This window comes from Equus asinus, chromosome 12, assembly GCF_041296235.1.
Source record: "Equus asinus isolate D_3611 breed Donkey chromosome 12, EquAss-T2T_v2, whole genome shotgun sequence".
Taxonomy (NCBI): domain Eukaryota; kingdom Metazoa; phylum Chordata; class Mammalia; order Perissodactyla; family Equidae; genus Equus; species Equus asinus.
In genome coordinates this window covers 15280101-15303586 of record NC_091801.1, presented here as the reverse complement: position 1 = coordinate 15303586, position 23486 = coordinate 15280101, and the positions used below count along the sequence as shown (strand labels likewise).

At 40.2% G+C, this 23486-nt stretch overlaps 1 protein-coding gene across 3 annotated transcripts in view; it reads right to left on the bottom strand.

Moving 5' to 3' along the window:
• The window catches only part of TRAM1 (translocation associated membrane protein 1), a 29325-nt gene extending 6478 nt beyond the window's left edge, over window positions 1-22847 (bottom strand). The window contains exons 1-10 of one of the 3 annotated variants that reach the window (XM_014862660.3): window positions 22277-22847; window positions 15034-15097; window positions 13437-13558; window positions 13198-13314; window positions 11793-11851; window positions 9998-10082; window positions 4885-4955; window positions 4679-4783; window positions 3687-3830; window positions 3182-3342 (exon numbers count right to left, since the gene is read on the bottom strand). In XM_014862660.3, the coding sequence (XP_014718146.1) occupies window positions 3182-3342; window positions 3687-3830; window positions 4679-4783; window positions 4885-4955; window positions 9998-10082; window positions 11793-11851; window positions 13198-13314; window positions 13437-13558; window positions 15034-15097; window positions 22277-22399 (1051 nt within the window). In that variant the 5' untranslated portion in view covers window positions 22400-22847. Of the gene's footprint in view, window positions 1-3181; window positions 3343-3686; window positions 3831-4678; window positions 4784-4884; window positions 4956-9997; window positions 10083-11792; window positions 11852-13197; window positions 13315-13436; window positions 13559-15033; window positions 15098-21575; window positions 21960-22276 lie in introns of those variants that run through there. The other 2 variants (XM_070481094.1, XM_070481095.1) reach the window with 2 other exon arrangements.
• Window positions 22848-23486: the final 639 nt, after the last annotated feature.

Here is a 23486-nt window from a genome sequence, read left to right as displayed (position 1 = left end):
TCTTCTTCTCAAAGCCCCCCAGCATACAGTTGTATATTCTAGTTGTGAGTGCCTCTGGTTGTGCTATGTGGGACGCCGCTGCAGCATGGCCTGATGAGTGGTGTCACGTTCACGCCCAGGATCCGAACCTGAGAAACTCTAGGCAACTGAAGTGGAGCGCACGAACTTAACCACTTGGCCACGGGGCGAGCCTCTGCAGAAAGTTTTAGTGGTCTGGATAGAGGATCAATAAGCCACAACATTCCCTTAGGCCAAAGCCTAATCCAGAGCAAGACCCTAACTCTCTTCAACTCTGTTAAGGCTGAGAGAGGTGAGGAAGCTGCAGAAGAAAAGTCTGACGCCAGCAGAGGTTGGTCCATGAGGTTTAAGGAGAGAAGCCATCTCCATAACATAAAAGAACAAGCGGAAGCAGCAAGGGCTGATGCAGAAGCTGCAGCAAGTTATCCAGAAGATCTAGCTGAGATCATTAATGAAGGGGGTTACACTAAACAATGGATTTTTCAATGTAGATGAAAAACAGCCTTCTATTGGAAGAAGATGCCATCTAGGACTTTCACAGCTAGAGAGGAAAGGTCAATGCATTAGCAGCTGGTGAGTTTAAGTTGAAGCCAATGCTCATTTACCATTCTGAAAATCCTAGGGCCCTTAAGAATGATGCTAAAGCTACTCTGTCTGTGCTCTATAAATGGAACAAAGCCTGGATGACAGCACATCTGTTTACAACACGGTTTACTGAATATTTTAAGCCCACTGTTGAGAACCACCACTTAGAAAAAAAGATCTCTTTGAAAATTACTGCTCATTGACAAAGCATCTGGAGCTCGGATAGAGATGTACAATGAGATTAATGTTTTCATGCCTGCTAACACAAACATCCATTCTGCAGCCCATGGATCAAGGAATCATTTCGACTTTCATGTCTTATTAAAGAAATACGTTTTTTAAGGCTATAGCTGCCATGTTCCTCTGATGGATCTGGGTAAAGTCAACTGAAAACCTTCTGAAAAGGATTCACCATTCTAGACGCCATTAAGATTTGTGATTCATGGGAAGAGGTCCAAAACAACATTAACAGGAGTTTGGAAGAAGCTGATTCTAGCCTTCATGAATGACTTTGAGGGGTTCAAGACTTCAATGGAGGAAGTAACTTCAGATGAGATGTGGTGGAAAGAGCAAGAGAACTAGAATTACAAGTGGAGGCTGAAGACGTGACTGAATTGCTACAATCTCACGATCCAACTTTAATGGATGAGGAGTTGCTCCTTATGGATGAGCAAAGAAAGTGATTTCTTGAGATGGAATCTGTTCCTGGAGAAGATGCTGTGAAGACTGTTGAAATGACAAGAAAGGATTCAGGATATGACAATCTTAGTTGGTAAAGCAGTGGCAGAGTTTGAGAGGACGAACTTCAATTTTGAGAGGAGTTCTACCGTGGGTAAAATGTTGATAAACAGCATCACATATTACAGCGAAACTGTCCATGAAGGGAAGAGTCAATCAATGTGCCAAACTTCACTGTTGTACTGTTGTCTTCTTTTCAGAAATTGCCACAGCCACCCCAGCCTTCAGCAACCACCCCGTGATCAGTCAGCAGCCATCAACACAGAGGCAAGAGCCGCCACCAGCAAAAAGACTACAATTCGGTGGAGGTTCAGACGATGCCTAGCTTTCTTTAGCAATAAAGTATTTCTTACTTAAGGTAGGTACATTATTTTTTAAGACATAATGCTGTTGCACACTTAATAGACTACAGCATAGTGTAAACACAACTTTTATATGCACTGGGAAACCAAAAAGATGCACATGACTCGCTTTATTGCACCATTTGCTTTATTGCGGTGACCTGGAACGGATCCTGCAATGTCTTCGAGGTGTGCCTGTATATCCACACAATGGACTATTATTTTGCCATGAAAAGGAATGAAGTATCAGTATATGGTACAACATGTACGAACCTGAAAAGCACGCAAGTGAAAGAAACCATCTGCAAAAGATCACATACTGTATGATTTCATTTATATGAAATGTCCTGCAAAGGCCAATCCACAGAGGTAGAAAATAGATATGTGGTTACCAGGGGGAGGGGGAGAATAGGAAATGACTGCTAATGGGTATGGGGTTTCTTTTTGGGGTGATAAAAATGTTCTGGAATTAGATAATGCTTCACGTCATTTTGTGAATACATTTAAAAACCACTGAAATGTACACTTTAAGGGGTGAATTTTATGATACGTGAACTAGATTCTAATAACTCGGTTATTAAAAAAACATTACAGAGAGAAATTAAAGATAATCAGATAAATAAAGGTACATATCATGTTCCTGGGTGGAAATACTCAATTCTCCCTGAACTGAGCTATAGAGTCAACGTAATTTCAACCCAACATTCCAGCAAGGTTTCTTTTCACGTGTGGAAATTGACCAAGATGTACTAAAATTCATATGAAATGCAAGAATTACTGAGACAAGCTTGAATGAGGACAGGGCTGGAGGACACAAACTATCAGACATGAAGACTTACAAGGAGCAAACCAGAGTAGACAGATTTTTATAACGGGAACTCCTTGTGCCACAGTTCCAAGTTTAACACTAAATAGAAATTGAAAAAATTATTGCCATGGCTTTCCAATATATGGTGCTGAAACAAGGAGATAGCCATATAAAATAAAGCTTAATATGGGAGAAAAAATTTACAACAATGTCAATGCATTTCCAATCAAAAGCCAGAGGAGAAAGGAGGTTAGACGCAGGTTCAAAGATGAAGGATCGAGAGATCAGAAGTTACCAAAAAAGCTTAGGACTAAGAGGCAGATGGGAAGCGGCTGTAGAGAGGTTTTGTTTTTTAAACAAGAATAAAATGCTTGAGAGCACAAACTATCACCCTCTAGGTTAGTTATTCACTAATATGCCCACATACACTGCTGAATAATGGCTCAGGGTAACCAAGCGTGGAAAACTTGTGAGAGAGAAATGCAGTGGACAGCTTTGGGAGAAATAACTGACCCTAGGCAATCACCAAACTCTAGAACAGGGTAAGACTACTTTGCCTCTAATTTTGCTAAAAAGTAGAATAAAATTTTCTTTATAAGATTTTACATCTTAATAAGACTACAAATAAGACCCCACAACACTTTTTTTAATGTTTTCTACTTGGGTTTTTCATTGCTTCCTGAATACAAACCTGTTCCTTTTCTAGAAGACCTGCCTTTAGTCACCGTTGGTTTCTTCTTCACAGCTGGTGCCTGAAAAGCAGAATGTTCCCTCCACCTCCGAAGCTGAAAATTAATGAACTTCCACATCATGAACGCTTGGGTGATGCAAATGGATGCCAGAACTGCGATTCTGAGAATAGTAAGAAATTAAAAGTCAGAGTGCCTCAAAACAATGCCACTGAGTAAGTATTCTACCCTGCTTTGACAGTATTAGCTTAGTGCTAAATTCTCCTCTGTTGACAAGATTATGTTAATAAATAATTATCCCATTACTAATTAATCCCATAAGTTAAATGAATACTTTAGTACTTCAATTTAGACATATGAAACTGCAACAGGTATGAAATCAAACCACACTAATATTTTACCTAACCCCTATATTTATCCCTTTAGTTTTTAGATGACTCACATTATAAACTGATACTGTACACTACACAGTAGTTCAAAGTAAGAAAAATGTTAAATTGACTGTACCTAACAGCCAACACATTGAAGTTTCCAGTACTGAAATCCAGCTTCTGATTCTCTGCTCTTGCAAGGCCAAAGCCAACAGTGAGCACTGAAAGAATTAAAGTCAGAAGTCTTCCCAAAACAAACAGGACTGCCCACAGAGAGAACCTGGAAGAAAAACGACATGAGTCACATTCATAAAACTGAAAAGATAAGAAAAGATTCCAGTAGAAGTCAGATTCCTGCTAAGTAAATGCACATTAAAACAGCACTTCTTGTTGTTCTGCAAAAAGGATTCTGAAGTAAAACGTTTGGGAAACGCTACGTATTCTATTACACTCTTCGAGAAACATAACACAGCATATTCAAGGGTCTAGGAAGTCCAATAAAGAAATGTTTGACTTTTTATTTAGCTGATCTCTTTATTTTTTATATAACTACTGTTAATGATCCTCAGAACGACTGGTACACAGAATCATTCTGAAAAATGCTGGACAAAATAGAACCAAAGCGGTGCTGTAAACAGGATACCCAATTCCCATTTAAGAGTCCTAGTTTTATTTATTTATTTTTTAAGTTTTAACACTCTTTACAAGTCATACTGCTCCTATTCTGTTTTCAGTCCAGTTTTCCCATCAAAATATTTTACAATCTTTAAGACTATATAATCTATTGTTTCACTTTCTTCTTCCCTATCACTATTATCACCTCCCTGTTATTCTTTCTCCAAAAGAAAAACATGCATTAAACAAGAGACGTTGTAACAGAAAAGTAAACCCAAAAAGCCTTCGAAATTACAAGTTCCAATATAATATCTCTCTAGCCAAGAAAGACTCCATTTTAGAGAACTGAAGACCAACCTGAATTGCTAAATAGTTTCATTTTATTTAAAGCTGCTACTAACAGTTTATAGAGCAATATAACTGCCCACAGCATGGACCTTGGCAATAGCATGGTCCTTGGCAACACAGCACTAATTTTAATTACACGGAAAACAGAATAGCTGAACAACTTACCCTTTCTGATACTTTTCATCACTAAAATAAAACAGGCGGGAAATGTGGAAAAGAAATTCAACAAAATAATGCAGCACCAAAAGAACAAGTCCCAGATGATTCAAGCTGTTAAAAGAACAAATTTAAAATGTAAAAATTATCAATTAAGACAGATTAGCATTCTCTCTGCCCAGCCCATATACACCCCCAAGGAAATCCTGACTCACTTCAGAAGATAAGCTCCAGCAATGTGAAAGAGGTAAAGACCAATGTAGACAAGCTGACGAGGAATATCCTCCTGCAAATGGACAGCACAGTATAGATTAAAACACGCCGGAACACTTCTGCCCTTAGGGCAGTGCGGCAGAGCGGAAAGTGTAGGGCTAGAGCAAAGACCTGAGGCGCTGCTGCCCCCACCCCACCCCACCCCAACTGCCCACCCCACTGAACTAACGGCTTCAGCCATTCATTTCCTCTCTTGGCCTCAGCTCCTCATCTGTAAAACGTGAAGACTTGGGTCTCCTGGAATCAGATGAATCAAAATCCCTTTCAGCGCTAAGATCTATGTTTTTTTTTAATAATAAACGTTTATTAAATGACACAATATTTAATAACCATAATCATGTCCTTCTAATAATGAAAGTGCTATGTTTACGGCAGTAGGGATGCTATATTACCTAAAATAGTATTCACGTGTCAGATCTTGCTTCTAGTCCCTTTCACTGTCAGTTACAGTCATTAAAATTGAAGGTTAAAATTTTATCTTCTCACTTCAGATACATCTAATCGTATGTTTTCTCCTCCTAATAACCCCGTATGCCAAGTATCTAGATTTTACTTTTGCTTCTCTTTTTTATGTCCACAGTCCCTAGCAACCTGGTTATCTTAGAAATCGTGTTTTTAAAAAACGTTGAGACCTACTAGTGGATCATGAGATCAATTTAGGGGGTTGCACCAATATCTTTTAAAATACGAAATAGATTAGAAAATGCTAGCATGTACAGCATATTGTATTGTTTCATGAAAATTCTATTCCAGATTTCAGACACACACACTGGATTATGTTATAAAATCTAGTTTTTCATCTTGGGTTATAGTAAAAAATGTTTGCAAAATACTGACAGTATTTTTTTTTTTTTCTCTTCTTCTCCCCAAAGCCCCCTGGCACATAGTTGTGTATTCTAGTTGTAGGTCCTTCTAGTTCTGCTATGTGGGACACTGCCTCAGCATGGCCTGATGAATGGTGCTGTGTCCATGCCCAGGATCCAAAGCGGAGCGCACTAACTTAAAGACCCAGCCACTGGGCCGCCTCCTGATAGTTTAAGATTAACAAATGTTTTCTATACTTGAATGGAAAAAATACATAATGAAAATGAGATTTTAGAAAACTTTTGCCAAGTTCTTATATATTCTTAATGCTAATTTTCAAGTAGTTTATACAAGGATGAAATCATGGAATAATGACAAATTTCTGACGTCTCATTTTTCATGGAAAATCAAATATAGTACACTTAAATCAAAACAAATTCTAAAATTATAAATAACCTCAAGTGATATTTTTGGTTGTTATTCCAACATCTTTTTACTAAAAATGTCAGCCATATTCTTTAGTAAATTTCTACATTTATAAGAAAATGCTTTTCTTGGGGCCGGCCCTGTGGCCGAGTGGTTAAGTTCACTCACTCCGCTTCGGCGGCCCAAGGTTTTGCCAGTTTGAATCGTGGGTGAGGATATGGCACTGCTCAGCAGGCCATGCTGAGGCGGTGTCCCATGTGCCACAAGTGGAAGGACCCACAACTAAAAATACACAACTATGTACCGGGGGACTTTGGGGAGAAAAAGGAAAAAATAAAATCTTAAAGAAAAAAAGAAAATGCTTTTCTTAACTACACTGTACTAAAAAACAAACTTTACTTTAAACTGAATATCACATATATGACCAAATAGAAGGCTAAGACTTTTCCCTAAATCACGGATGGAGCCATCTTATATCAAAATCTCTTAAAAGCCCCCATATTACAGGGATCTATATCAATTACTTTAGGACAACAAATAAATGGGTAAGATACATAGCCAGAAAAACCTCAATAACGTCATTTCCAAACGTTTGCTGAGGTCTAGTGGAAGAATCAGTGAGACAGAAATAAAGATGATGCACTCTGGAAAAACTGAGCTAGATGATTCAAAAATTGGCTTCAGTAATGAATGACAGATATTAACAACAAAGTTGCACATGAAAAGCATGAATATAACTTTCATGAAGTAGGAGTGGGGAAGAAGTATTATTTCTTATTTAATATACTTTATATGATATGCAATTATATGTACCTATAATGAAACTTAAGTGAATATTAGAAATAAAACATTCGGCTATTTCATCCACTTGCTGAAACCTCATATATTCGAGTCAGCAAAGAAATTACATTTTGAATTTTCTCATGGGTAAAATGGAGGAGTATTTATATTGAAGCATATGTATTATATGTAATTAAAATATTCTCCTTAAAAGAGAGTGAGTTATTTGTGACTAACACACCTCTTGAACTGCTACTAACAGTGTTCGTTTCTTTCATTTCTCTGTAGGACTGGTTCAAAACAATCACTATACTAGTTGCTTCCAGTAAAAAGTTCTTTCAAAAATAATTTTCAGAGAGTAAATTTTAAGAAACTGTTTAACACATATGCAGCTGTTACTTTCAAATTATGTTAATTACTTGAAACAGTTACTTTCGACTGTCATATGTAGGTGTTAAAAATAGTTTCAGTGAGTTCTAAGTTATGCAAATTATTCCACAAAAATTAGACTGCATTTCTGGAGAAATGCCATCTGGCAGGAATTTATAAGAAAAGAGCTTCGAGAATTAAAATGAACAATTACTTTGAAATGTCCATCTTTACTTACATGGTCAGTGAAGAAGATATAGACACATGTATTAATAACGAAACCCGGAGGTATTATGTCCATGGTATACAAATACATGAAGAAAGTTTTAAACATTTGACCCATGGTACTTAAAAATCAAGACACTAAGGAGGGGTGGGGAGTGGGTGAAATAGGTGAAGGAAGTCAAAAGGCACAAACTTCCAGTTATAAAATAAATAAGTCATGGGGATGTGATGCACAGCATGGTGACTACAGTTAATAATACTGTACTGCATATCTCAAAGTTGCCAAGAGAGTAAATCTCAAAAGTTATCATCACAAGAAAAAGAAATTCTGTAACTCTGTATGGTGACGGATCTTAACTAGACTTGTGATCATTTCGCAATATATACAAATATTGAATCATTACGTTGTACACCTGAAACTAACATGTTATATGTAAACTATACCTCAAAAAAAAAAAAGAAACGAAACGAAACTATGATATTCCCAGCAGCGCTGTCCAAGAGAACTTTCTGCAAGGATGGAAATGTTCTCTATCTCTGCTATCCAAAACGGTAGACAGCAGCCACATGTGGCTAGCAAGCACTTTCAATAGGGCTGGTGTGACCAAGAAAGTGAATTTTGTTTTTATTTTATTTTAATTAATTTAAATGTGGCTAGTGGCTCCTGTTTTGGAAAGTGCAGCCCTAGGACATGCATGGTTCACATCATGTACTTACTGAAGATGGAAGGGCTGCTGGAAATTGCGAGCCTAAGAATTTTATCTGAAGACTGTTTCAAGTCAAAGGTTTTATGGATCTTCATCCTACTCTTTACAATCAACTTAACCAGAAAACATTCTACTTTATAAAAGAAATCAACATAAAAACAACTTTTGAGTCATAGTACATGGACTTTAATTTAGTGCTATTTATCTAATCATAGCAGACATCAATGAGGAGATACATAGGACACAAAAAAACATGAACACGAAACAGCAGTAAATCAAGAATCTATACTTGTGAATTAACCAATTTGCAGTACATATAGAAGCAAGCATTCATGGCTTTTGAGAAGGTGGAGAAACTGGTCACTGGAAGGGTGGCTGTACACTTGCATTTTAGAAAGCTCCTCAAAGAGGATTTATTGAAAAAATGTTTTACATGTGGAAAAATGTAAATATACAGAACAAAGAGAGGGTGTAATGTATCCTCATGTACCCATAAACCAGCTTCAATAGTTAACTCATGACCAAACTTATTTCATCCATATCCCCACCCACAAGTCATTTCACATAGGGGGCTTTTTTTATAATCTCCCCTTCATAAAAGGCAATAAAGGGGGCCAGTCTGGTGGCTCAGTGGTTAGGTTCGCATGTTCTGCTTTGGTGGCCTGGGGTGTACCGGTTTAGATCCGGTTCAGATCCTGGGGGCAGACCTATGCATCGCTTGGCAAGCCATGCTGTGGCAGGTGTCCCATGTATAAAGTAGAGGAAGATGGGCACGGATCTTAGCTCAGGGCCAGTCTTCCTCAGCAAAAAGAGGAGCATTAGAGGCAGATGTTAGCTCAGGGCTAATCTTTCTCAACAACAACAAAAAAGGCAATAAAAGTGCTTGATTACTTTACCAGAAGGAAAAGGTATTCCAGGAAAAAACCTGATGTGGTAGGATCATAAAACTAGCGAGTATCACCGTGAATGAAGCAGAAGTGAGCAGAAGAACAAGGGGCAGGGAAGAGGTGGCACAGAAGGGAGGAGCCCTCAGACCAGAGGGCGGCAGCTTTCTCCTAGTTCAAGGCACTAGGAAGCTGGTACAGGTTTTTGAGGAGAACGAGTTAAATTAGAACTAAAGTTGAGTCTGTGATATCAGGGAAGTCAGATTTCAGAAGTACTGATGGTAAAGCGAGAAAGGAGGATATTGCACTGCTCTGGCGGCTCACTTACTCGTTCAAATCAAACAAACAAACAAACATCTTTCTCACATGCTGAAACAGGAATGCTCCACCCATTTCAGGAAAGATTTCACTGGTGAATATTTAACTACGGTTTACTTTTTTCAATACTGAATTTTCCTTTGGGACTTACACACAGAACTATTAGATGTGGAATAATCTGATTAATCCTTTTGGTCTCACTTGTGAAATTGTTAAGAATGTCAGTAACATGAGACTAATATTACATTTCAAAATTTGTCTAAATTTTAGCCTATTTTAAATTACCCCTAATATAATTGTAAAACTAGCAATTAGCTGTCAAACGTAAAAGGTCCCTAGTTAAAATAATGACAAGAATATTGTAAAGAAACACGTAAGGACGCTTGGTCTCTGTGGAATGAGTGGAGGTGGGAGAATCCTGGGGGAAGAGCTGAGGCAGGAGGAGAGGGGGTAAGATGTGAGGAAATACTCAATTTTAGAAAGACTTCAAAAACAGGAAAAAATGACAAGACAATTTTTAAAATTACAAAATTCCAGCTTACTTTTTTGGTTTTCTGGAAGTAGAGTTCAGGAAAAGCATGAAACCAGTAAGCCAATTGAGATACGTAGAAAAACTTCATTTGAAATCTGCACAACACAAGAAAGCAAAAAATATCTTTAAAGTATAATATTTTTAAAGAATAAAGTAAAAACAAACATTGGGAATTAGGAGACACTAAGGAACTACCTTTGTGTTATCAACTCCAGGTCCCCTTATGACACTCTGTACCTTTAAACAACTCTCCGACAGCCGTGTCCCTGTCTCCCTAGGACATTCCCACCGCCAGTTCGTTCCTCTGGATTCAGCAGCAGAAGCAAAGGCATTATCTGCAGAAGCCTGTTAACATGCAAGCTGGTGGGCAGGAACCAGAGTCCCCTGTCTATTAATTAACACTGATCAGTATGTCACTTTAGCTACTGAAAACATAAGGAACAGGACTCTGAGGGAACCGAAGCACAGACCTGTAAGGTTTTATCAAGAGGAAGCAAGAAAGCCAAGGAGACTGATGCAGAAGCGAAGGCACACAGATGAACAGCGACCTGAAACTGGGATAATCCCAAATTCAAATATCGCCTGGCTTTTTCCTTAGGGAAATATGGTAACTCTACCTGGTTGGAACACTGAGGGTCCCAAATAAATGGAGGCAAACCAGGATTAAAGAGAGGAACGTGGCGTGGAAGGGCTCCCTGGGAGAGTGACCCTAATCAGTCTAGAATTAGGTCTCCTCTTTACATCACAGCCTCCAGTCCTTCTGCTTTCTCTTTATTCTCTTCTCCCTCTCCTCCAGAAGTCTCACACAGGAAACACAAAGCTGATCTGATAGAATTTCGGGGGAAGGTGGTGGGAGGGGGAAGATACAGTCCTACATCAAGATGATGTTTATAATCCCATTCTATAAATGTTCGTTGAATTCATACAATTTTTAAAAGTCAGAACTCAGCAGAGTGAGTATCACAGAGTGGGTATTAAAACAAAGATATGCACGGTCATGTTATTCCCTCTGTATCTTTTTCTCCAATTCTCACATCACAATCCATTTACTGAATAGTGTCGAGGTGATAAGCACCTACAGCCTGGCACAACGAAGGATATAAAATAAAAAAAGAGAGTTTCTATTGTGGTCCAGGCACATACAGTCTTGGTGGGCATGGGCACAATGTGAGACTTACATAAATGAGACAATTATAGAACAGTCAAGACAATGTATAGATACTACATAAAATATTATACACGAAAATGATAAATTCAGGAAAGCAAAAGACAACATGGGCTAAAGCAGCAAGGAAAATACAGATTCCGTGGTTATACTAGAGATGGGTTTGAAGAGTGAACAATTTTGCTGAATGTCTCTGCCATTACTGAGCTTCTTCAGCACTGTACAGAAACCTTGGGGGCTAGAAAGCTAAAAAAAGAAACACTCCCAACCCTCAAGTTTATAGCATAAGAGAATAAGAAATGGAAGGAGTGAAAAGGGACTGGGACAAAGAAAAGGAGCAAAAGTGGGGAGAAGACGGAGCAGCAAAGAGGAGAAAGGCTGAGGGAGAAGAAAGGGAAAACAGAGCACTAAATTAAGACTGTTGTTAAAATCAGTTTTCTCAAGCTAACAAACACGTTGAAAGATTATATACAAGAAAAAAGCACACAGGAATCTTTTACTTAGGACAGTGGGACTGTTGAAGACATACCCATTGTATGAATTTGCCTAAGGTCCTACTAAGAGTAACAAGAATGAATTCTGCTTGAAAGTGACATGACCATGGTCCTTAACTAAAAAAAGCCTGCAGGAAATGACTTACGTCATCAGGTTATGGGGATAAGCCCTCCACAAGATAGTTGGATCTGAGATGTAGTTTTCCTAAGAAAGAAGATGCAAAAATTAGCCTATGATTACAACACAAGGTTCTTGGAAAATAAGACAATATTTTCACTTTTGCACATTCACAATTCCCCATATCAGGTTCCAAAGAGCTCACAGAAGTCAAACTGTTCAGTGGTTGTAGTTATTTTCAATTCAGTTGAATTGTTTACTCTAGGGAAGCGAAAATCAATATGAGAAATACAAGTGAAATTAAGACATAATTCCTGGCTTTTGAAATTTTTTCAGTCCAGCAGAGTAAAAAATACACGTATACAAACAAACATAAAACGACCCAGAACAGTAACGGCACAGAACAGAGGTACAATAGCGATGGGAGAGAGGAATTTTATCTTGGGTAATCAGAGGAAGGTTTCAGGAAAGACTAGCACCTGACAGGACACAGAGCATCAAGGTGCTGCTAAGTTTTATAGGATTACGTCCACATAGTAACCAAATCTTTTTCTTAGATAATCAGATCTATTCAGTGAGAATTAATGCATATGCAGAAAAAAACCTCAAGTGACTTATGTTAATTACTACTGAAATGTAACACGTTTTTTAAAAAAATTCTATGATAGATTTTAAGCTGAAATTTACATCTATCGCTGAAGGATCATTAAAGCAGCAGCACACACTGGAACGAGCAAGGGATTTAAGGCTGAGTTGAGTCTATCTCCAACATTAAGCGTCACAGCTCGGAAAATTCCCTCTGCCTGTTTATTCATCTCTAACATCGTGACTTAAAAAAAAATTATGTGTTCTGATAAACTAAAAAGTACGTAAACCTGAAGTCCATGTAAATTTAAGGGATTGTTATTACTAACCCTAAAGCAGATACTGCCCCTCTCATTAGTTAGAATGATACACTTAAAGGTTTTGACAGCCTTAGCTGAAAAGTTATATAATATTTTAAGTTGTTTGGAAAATATGTGGACTGTTTTTAAAGGGGGAAATGACTAAAAACATTACAACTCATGTAACCTAGTAAAAGTATCACCAACATCTTACCCTTTTTGCTTATATAGAGATATCTGCAAATGACTACAAGATATAAAAATAACTTTCAGATTGACTAAAAATGAGTAAGGCTTTCTGAAACATTAAACACAGCTTAGAATTTCTGCTGTATAAAAACTAACTAAAAGAGAGACTTATTGCTGAAACTTGATTTATACTAGTCCAAAAGCAGAATTCCTAATCTTTGATAAGAACAATAATAATAAAGAAGGATTTTCTAAGGTTCAGGATTTGCTTACAAGCATTAAAAACAGGACATCATTTTCTATTCCGGGTATATAATGTAAATACTTTGAGATGAAAATTTAAGCATAATACATACTTACAGATATTAGAATGAATGTGCCCCAAATACAAGAAAAAAGGTAGAAAGCACTAAGCTGACCAGATTCATTAAACTTGCTGTGTTTCGTTTTGGAGAAGTGCATTCGCCTGTTAATTTTCTAAAAATAAAAACAATCATTAGTAATTAAGAATATATTGTAAAGTATATTTAATATACGACTATCATAGTACAGAGAACTAGTATTTTACGAAGTATAGATTGCTAAGATTGTATACTTACATCCAACACATACTCTTGAATTATGGCATGAATAATTATCGCCACTAGCATGTAGAAGAAAACTGTAGCCAAATCTTTGATACCATAGTAATAAAGGGATGCTGATTCAGTAGCTTGTTCTTCTGAGGGCCGAAAAGGACAGGACACACATACACAAAAATATACATAAGGTTATAAAAACAGTACTAAGTACAACATAGTTATGGAAACAAACAAAAGAAGACTAACCTAAAAAATAAGCTCAAAAGAAACATCTTGGTAATTAGCTTTTGGACATTTTGAGTCTTAGGAGCAATAAAAAATGAAGAGACTACCTGGAAATCTAAAGCTTTAGAAATTACTTACAAAGACTTGACACATGTTAGTTACAGCCATCAAAGACCAAAAAACAGGGGCGGGGAGGCCACACTTATCCATGGGAAGATTGTAAGACTGATACCATCCCGGGGTTGAGATTAGGTTATACTTAGCTTACATTAAAATTATACTTAGTCTGTCTTTTCAAAGAACTTTTGAAATTTTCTACTTTCAAACTAGACACATTATGATTCTGATGGAAAAACTCATTTAACCTATGTTTGATTTAGTTTTGATCTGTAAGCCGTTTAAATTGATTTTTAATCCGTGAAATTGCTATAATTTCTCAGAACAAATCTTAATCAAATATTTGTTAATTGCTGTTGCTTGTTGTTCTCACGTTTTCCCTTTCTGGGGACCATCTGGGTAAAATATTCTCTGGCATGCTCAAATTTCAAAACAACTTTGTGGTTTTGAGTAATCTGATATCCAAGTCACTAAATCAAATATTTACAAAACGAGATATATAACTAAACAAAAACTCAACTCGATGTTATATAACTGATCTCACATTCTAAATAGAGTGCCTCTAGCCAAGTTTACTGCTTGAATATGTTAACATTTTATTAAACAAATACCCCATCCCTCACCTGTGCTGCTTAATTATATTACTGTATTCAACTACGATCAATTTCCAATAACAACTTTATTTTCACATAGCATAATTTAGAAATAAAACTTTTTGAAATGTTAAAAGTGCAGTTTGGATGCTATTACCAGATAACTCTCAGAGCTTACTGACTGACATTCTCTCTAATCAACACAACCATTAGAAGCAAAGCACAACAAAAAAGTGGAAATAAAATAGGCTTGAAAGGATTGTTATCACAGGTCTAAAGCATAACTCACAGGTCAGAAAAACTGAACCTGAATACTGTGCCTTTATAAACCTTGACTGAACAATGACACTTTAAACAAAAGTAAACTATCCTTAGAATTTTTTAATGAAAAGACCAGAGGGAAGAAGAGGCAAAAAAAAGTTCTTTGATGGAATTTCAAGCCCATTTACAAAAATATACAATAAACATTAGACACATAAAAACTGATTTTCATATAACATATAGGGTAAAGTCAACCAAAAACATCAGATCTTGCATCACAAAATCATCAAAATAATGCTGTCTAATCATGAATGAGATCTATGAAAATTAATGAAGAACCTAGTGTTCACGAAAATTTCCTAGTCTGTCCAACTGAACTCTTCTATTTAAATAGAAAATTCTAAAAGAAAACTACCCACCTGTTGCAGGGAGGGTGACATTATACTGAAGAGTAACAAAAATGATAGAAGCTTTTGCTGTTATCTAGGAAGAAAAAAAAAGATCAAGTCAATTTGTGACTTTCTCCCAAACAGTAGCATGGGGGAGAAACATTATAAGTTCTGTCCCCAAATCTAAGAACCAAGGGCACCCCATTCCTGTGGCACCCTGAAGGCACAACCGGAATTCCTGATCACCAGGGAGTTGAGCTTGGGAGTTAACAAAACTCCCCAGTTCTGCAGTTTAGATGCAATTGTGTAGTTCATTCCTAACTCTAAGATTTCAAAACAGACACTCTGCAGTTCCACCGAACATTGAACAAATTATGATTCTCTACTCCAGACCTGTACGCGATGAACACAAAGTTCCTATCAAGAAAAATGTAAATGTAAATGAATAAAAGAAAAGGAAGCAGTTACCATGACAAAAATGGATCAAAGGTAGGTTCTGCGGAGGGGGGTGTGCGTTAATCTCCCACACATCTGTCACAGTTAAGCAATCAATAAACATTTAACTGACCTGACTATTAGTAAAAGTAAAGTGGTCAGAACAGAAAAATGGCATGCTTACTCAATATTTACAGGCACCAGGCAATGTGCTGGACAAGAAAGGACGACAAAGATGAATGACAAAATCCCTGACGACTTGTGCTCAGTCGGGTCAGGAAGACAGGTACATAAACTGTTACAGCACTGGAGAATCAGTGCCAATGGCCACTCAGGATAAACACACTTCTCTGGTTTTTATTCTTTCCCTGGGGTGGGGAATGAGGCACATTCTGGAAAGGCTTCTCAGAGATGTGGTGTGGAGCTGTCTCTTGCTGGAAAACAGAAGTTCCCTAGGCTCACGAAGGGGGATGAGAGGGCAGCACAGGTAGAAGAACCAGAAAGTGCAACGGCCAAGCAGCAGTAAACTTGAGGGCTGCCACAGGCACACATCAGGAAGTGGCAGGAAAGCCTAGGAAAGTTACCAAGTGCTAGAAAGGCTCTTGTTTGTTGAGCTAACTAGTTTAGATTTGATTTTAGCACGACCAGAGAATTTGAGGAGGTAGAAGTTCACTTGTGCTTTTCAGAACGATCGCTGGGTGTGCCCCACTCGGTGGTTCCTCAAGTCCCCTCAGGTCCATCCTCCACACTGTGACCAGAAGCGTCTTCTGATCATGTTAGCGCCTCTCCCCATGTCCACCCTGCCCACCCCCAAATACTTCACTGAGCCCCATTCGTTCTAGGATAAAGAACAAAATCTTTAATGTGGCCCATACAACAATGCCTGGCCTGACCCTCCCCTCTGCTTCTCCAGCCTCATCTCAGACCATTTCCTTCCGCTCCCTTGCCTCTTGCATTCCTGCACCACAGGAGCTGTGCACATGCAGTTCCATCTAAAACACTGGTGGAAAACCTTCTCCCCACAATCTCAGTCCAATCACACCTTTTCAAGGAGGCCTTCCCTGTCTCTTAGAGTAGGTCATTTCCTTTGTTAGACTGTCTTAGAGAACTGTGTTCCTTTCTTTGAAAACACATACTCTGGTATGATTATATTAGTAATTTCTGTCTCAACTGTTGGAAAGTAAGGTCCGTAAGAGCTCAGACCATGCCTGTTTGTGCTCATCCCTATCTGCTTAGAGCCCAGCATGGGGCCTGGCACATTATTAGGCGCCTGATCAATATTATTAAACAAATACTAGATAAAATATACATCGGGGTAAGCATGTAAGTAAAAGACTTCTGCAAGAGACTGCGTGAAAGATACTAAGGCCTGCACTAAGACAGTGGCAGTGGGACAGAGGTGCTACTGGGTAAGAAAAAGGGAAGAGTCGAAGATTATGTATTGATACTCACAGCCTGAACAATGAGGCAACAAGCAATACTATTAATAAAAACGTGGACTACAGGAGGAACAGCAGGTTTTAGGGAAAGCGAAGAACGTGAGTTTTAGATGAACTTAGATTCTGGTGAGCTATACAAGTAGAAAGACCAACGGGCAGCTAAAGCCCAAGTGTGGCTCTCTGAGGGAGAACCGAGCTTAAAGACTCGGGAGTCTCTATTCACAGACAGGAGCTGAAGCTGTGCAAGTACATCAATCATCTATGGAGAGTGTGCAGTACTCGGAGAGAGCAGGACAACCTGAGAACCGTGGAGAAGGCAGAGAAAAGCTGGTAGCAAAGTAAGAAGGAATGATCAAAGAGACGAAAGAGAATAAAGACAGCTTGAGGCCCAAAAGCCAGGGGGACATTTCAGAAAGGTGTGGTTAACAAAGTCAAAGTTTCCAAAGAGACTGGCAGGAAAGGAGTGCAACGGACTGGACAACTTAAGAAGTCCTCAGTGGTCACGGCTCGAGTGATTCCGACGAAGGAGTGAGAGCAAAAGCCACATCCCAGTGGACTGAAGAACACAAGAGGAACAGAGTGGTATCTAGGGACAGATGCCAGGTCAAGATTTATGCTGTTTTTATGATGGGACAGATTGGGCCCATGTGGGGACAATCGGAAAGGTGCCAGGGAAAAGGTAGTTAAACATCTAAGAGGATAATGGATGGGAAGACGTGGTAGGGAATGAAATGTAAGGATAGAGCTAGAAGTTAATCTTGAATAGTCTTTCTCTTAGACCGGGAAGAAGGTAATAATGGATGAGACAGGTGGGTTCAAAAGGCAGGAAACTGAAGAAATGTACGTCTCATAAACTCTTATCTCCCCAATGGACAAAAAAAGCAATGTCACCTGTTAAGTATAGTTGGGGACTTGAATGATCAGCATTTATATAGTTCCTTTAGGGAAAGGAACTGGCCAGGGAACAGTAAAAAGATCAGCGGGTGTTACTGATGTCTAAGGTTAGAAACTTTGGTTTGTACTATTACCTCTCAGCATGAGTGTATGATTCTCTCCGGCAACCCTTAGCAATGCACGAACGGGGAGGCACCAGAAAAGGCAGACGGTAGGCTGGATCCATGGTTGCATAGCTGCAGGGCAAAGAGGAAGAAAGACTACGAGGGAAAGGGAGCTGAGGGCCTGAGGAGACTGTGGACAAGTCAAGTCCTTAGGAAAAAGGCAAAGCAACGAGGGGGCCAATATAATGGAGAAAAGGAGAGGGGGCCAACGCATCATAATAGCTTGGACTGGGGGGAGAGCTGGCATATGAGCAGTAGAATGAGGGAGGTGAACAACTTGGAGCTTGCGGCTGAGCTCTGCTACACTGGAACTCAGGATCTGGAAATAAGGCAGGTCTGCCTGATAAAGTCCAGGGTACGGCCACCAAAGCAAGTTGCTTAACTCGGTAGATAGACAAAGGTCACTTGACTAGAAAAGGCCAGTAAGGCCTCTGTATTACAATTGTGTCATTCACACAGATGCATTAGAGCAGAATGATCGCATGGGATTTCAGGGTGACACTGCTTTCACGCCATTATTTTTAAAAAGGTTGACTGATTACTAAATTTCATTTTTAATATCTTGGTTTACACTTCATATATATAAAAACATACATGTACACACTCTCTCTACATCCCTATTTCTACTTTAGAATGAGGTCACCACTACCGCAGCGAAGAAAATTAAAGAGTTCTTTACAAACGACAAGTGAAATTTTTCAAAGATAAAAATCAACACCAAATCCCAAAAGCAACAAAAATCAGATTATCCTTTTACGCCAAGCTTCCAAATAAAATTAAAACCTGGCTTCCAGCTAGTTTAGCATGTGAAATTAAGTAGAAAAAGGAGAGGAAAAAATACAAACTACACACCCCAAAGAAGTTTACAGAAAAATTAAACCATGCTCCCAGACATTTCTAGGCTTCCTAAACCTCATATCCCAGCCAAGCAATGCTTTACTTAAACTAACGTTACAATCAATTAACAGTAAGACAAATTAGTTTGGGATAAAATACGCTACAGAAATAGATAATGCACTCAAAAGTAAAAAAAAAACCTGAGTTTATGACAGTTTTGGACATTTATAGCACTGCTCTCCATTTACAGGAAGAAAATGAGACATTCAAATACATCTTAAACAGGTTATCACAATCTCTAATCATTATCTAATTCTAGGTTGTATGCAATATCATGAAGATCATAATTTTTCTTTAATTAAGTAGTCTGCAGTTGGAGCATGGTATCTTTTCTTGTTATACAGAGATGTTAACTATTTTGTCCTTGTCAGAGAAAGGTGTGACATCTACACTGACTGGGTGCCTGAACGGTAAAGATAATTTCTGAATATCAAATTCCACTTCGCCACCAGCTTATATAAAGTTCTTAAAAAAAAAAAGAAGGTAAGAAAATGTTGGCATTAAGACATGTCATGCTTTAAAACAGAGCAAACCTCTAAAACTGTTCCAAGACAGCTGTCATTGTAAATGTCCCCTCAAACCGCATGGCACAACCTAAACCCCTGCATATCTGGAAAAGAACTCCCTTCCCGAGAAAAATATTCCTCTTGGAAATGCCTCACTTTTCTGTATCCTCGCTTCAAAAAGCTTCCCAAGTCTCCTCACACTCTTTGACCGTTCAAATTTTCCTAACTGAAACATGAAGCCATTAATTACAGACCCTGATCTGCAGTGGGGGGACAGATACTGACTGCACCAAAAACACGAGTTCAAAACTCACAAGCAAGTTTTGATAACACGAAGTTTCCGGGAAATTAAACTCTTACATTTCCCCAGACGACTACTTTACCAACCTTTTCAGTATATGTAATCTCTTAAGATGCTCACTGTTGGATGCTTCTCTCACATAAAAATTCTGTCTCCTCTTTTAATAAGAGCTACCATTTATGGCATGCCTCCTGTAAGCCAAGCACTGAACTAGGCATTATACACATTAATTACTTTAATTCTCAATGAGCCCCACTTTACAGAAGAGGAAGCAAGTTCTGAAAAGTTAAATGACATGCCCTAGCTTACGCTGTCAGCAAGCTGTAGAGCCCTAACTTACCAGGGAACCCTTCAGCTCCAGCATCTGTGCTTCGACTGTATATCTATATTGATTCCTTATTTGGGCTAGTAATATAGTATCTATTATTGCTTTGTCAATTTCACCATAAATCCTCTGACATTTCCTCAATATATTTACACAAAAGGCTTAACAGTTCTACTGCAAACACATCAATTTCTCTATTATTCTAGCACACTGTCATTCTATAATTATACTAACTTTGAGAGGCAGCAGTAATCATTTTAAAAGTCAAACAGCAAAACTAACCTAGTCAATTTTTTTCCTATATACAGATAACACTATTTCAAATCCTAAAACTTTAACATATGGTAAGGAAAATGTGCAGCTTGCACAAACTCCCCTCTTCTGTATACCTCTTGAATGTTCTCTTTTGAAGTGACTTTAAAAACTTCTATTTAGATCTTTCTTGTGTCTATTTAGATTTACAAATTTTACAGATTTACATAAAGGCGAAAAATCTACTCACTGTTAAAAAATTATTAACATGTGAGGCAAAGTATAGGTGGTGAACTTCCCTAGAAATGTGATAAGAGAATGTGAAATATTTTACATAAAAGCAAAGTATACCATTTCTAAGTGTCAGGAATTTTGATCTACATTCCATTTCATTAGAAGCATTGCAAATATATCTTGCAGGTAATATTACTTCTAAATTATATTTTTAAAGGCAGGAATTCTTCCGATATGGAGACAGGTTGTGGCAAGTTTTACAAAACTGCTGAATATACTGTATATACAAAGTATTACTACTTCTAATATCAAAGCAAAAAGTATATGTAAATATAAAATTCTGAAAGTGAGCGAAAAGGTTTAGCATTGCATTTTTAATAATATACATTCATATAGTATTCATAAACCATCAGATGCCTTCACACCATATTACGTGATCCTTGCAACAATGGCTGTGAGAACAGCACAGGTGACACTATTTCCTTATATAGAGCAGAAAAATTGAGGCTTAGTCTTGGGTCACTCAGTAGCTAAGTAGCACAGGCCCAGCCTACGGCGAAGCAGCAACATGTTTGCTTCCTTTACCTTTCCTTCCAAGGTACCTCCAACCTCCTCAGCAGTGGACTAAGTAGACATAAATGACACTATCAGGAATAAAAAAATCTATTATCTAGATCCAGAAAAGTCCGTTTGAAAAGAAGCATAAATAAAATATTAAGCTACCTAATAATAACATTAAAAAAACCCACATGGACTCTATTCAATAAGTCCATTCACCTTTCGGTCACTGGCAGCCTCATTCCATAGTTCTTCCTCTAAGAATTCTTAGTGTCACTCATTCAACAAACATTTTTTTCAAGCACCTCCTATGTCCCAGGCACTATTCTAGGCACTGGAAATAGACTAGTAAAACCCCAAAATTTCAGCCCTCTCTGAGTTGACATTCCAGCACGGGGCGAGACCAACAATAAATAAGTAAAAAGATCAGCATATTTGATGGGGTACGGGGGCTATAAAGCAAAATTAAAAAGGGAAGGCAGATAAGGAACGGGCGTGTGTCTCGGGGAGCGAGGGAAAGGAAACCGTGGGATGTTACACGTTCACCTTGCGAAGTTTATTACTCACATTCAACAGCTGTTAAATAAGTCATCAAAATACCAGATACGTGGGAAGAGAATTTACACACTCCTGACATCTGCAGCCTCTCAGGCTTCAAGAAACAAAAAGAAAACTACTCCCCTCCTTGGCACTGCGGTTCAGAGCCCCGATTTCTGCACCAGACCTTGTGGCTTTAAGGAAACGGCAAGCGTCGGGGCCAAAAGTTCGGGAACCGACTGTAAGGACACCGGTTTGGGAGACCAGACCTCAAACGACCGGGTGCGCCCGAGCCGCGGCCGCCGCCCTGCCAGGTGGCGGCAGATGCGCGCGGCCTGTCGGCTTCTCGTCCACCGCCGTCGCCGGTCGGCCGGGGCCCCGCGGCCTGGCCTCCACCCCCGGCCTCGCCGGCGCGCCCGCCCGGGGCCAGCCCGGCAGCGCCGCGGCCACCCCCGCGCCGGCGGCCCCTCGCCGGCTGCCACGTACGCCTTCGCGGGAAGCAGGAACTGCGCGGCCGGCCGGGCCGCCGGCGGGAGGGGGCGCGGCGGGAGGCGTGCGCGGCGGCCCAGCGCCCGCGGCCGGCGGCCAGGCCCGCGGGCCCCCCTGCCCGGCGGCACGGGAAGGGCAGACGCGACCTCCCGCCGGCCCGGCCGAGGGGCCGAGGGGCCGAGGCTGGCCGCGGGGCCGGGAGCGGCGGCGGGGCGGGCGGTTGGGGCGCGGGGCGGGCTCACCTCGAACATGAGCCCCAGCAGGAAGACCATGGCCACGCAGGAGACGATGTCCGCGTGATTCTGCAGGATGAATTCGTGGCTCAGGACCGGGGGGCTCTTGCTGCTCTTCTTGCGAATCGCCATGGCGAGGCCGCCGCCCGTGCCCGCAGGTGCTCCGCCCGGCTGCCCAAATGCTCAGCGCCTAGCCGCCGCCTCCGCCTCCTCCCCCCGGCCGCTCCTCACTGCCCCGCCGCCGCCGCTCGCTGGGGCTTCACTTCCCATCCCACACCAGTACGCAACCGCCGGGGCCGCCCGGAAAAAAAAACCAGCGAGCCCACTGCGGGGGCGAGCATGCGCAGCCGGGAGACGGCGCTCGCTCGCGCAGCGGCCGCCCCGGCGAGCCCACAGCGCCCCCTGGGGACTGGAGGCCGTCGGGAGGGGCCGGCGTGTGTAAGGGACCCGAACGGCGCGCGGCCCCTGGGCGCCGGGGGGACGGGGTTGCGAGTCGTTTGAGTTGCGAGCTTCCTGCGCCTGGTTCACAGGCTGAGTCCACCTCGGGGTCCGCGGGTTGCCACGTGCTGGGGCGTGTCCCGCCCACACACGCCTTCCCGTCCTCTTGGCGACCCGGGACTTGGTGTCAGTGCCTGCTTCCATATGGATTGTCACTTTTTTGAAAGCCACTGCCACCATCAAGATAATTTAAACTTACGACTACAGCCTCACTACACAGGGTACAGTGCGTTCTTCAGTTTTAGCATCTGCCTTAGAAATTAACATCAGAGTTATTTTAAACACGCCTGGGGGCTTTTTCTTATTCTTTGTAGGCTCGAACTAGTTTTTTCAAAAGGAACAATTTCTATTCGGTCACGCCTACCCATCCCTATTTCTATCCCCATCCCCCACGGGGCCTCCAAGTGAAGATAATGGGATCAGTTTGGGTTTACTTCCTTCATACTTTCACTAACAACACTTCTTGGTAATCTAGAGAGATCGTAAAAAAAAAGGTTTGTGGATTACACAGGTCCTCTTCTTTCATCTTTGCCCAAACTAAGACTTCCTTGTATTCTTTCTCCTGATGAAAAGTGCACGGCTGTTTACCCATTTGCCAAAACTGGAAAGGAAAGTCAGCCTGGACTGATTCCTCTCGGCATCCTTCCACATCTAAACTATTATCAAGCCCAGGCAATTCTGTCCCCTTGCCCTTTCCCACTGCCGTAGCCTCAGGAGGGGA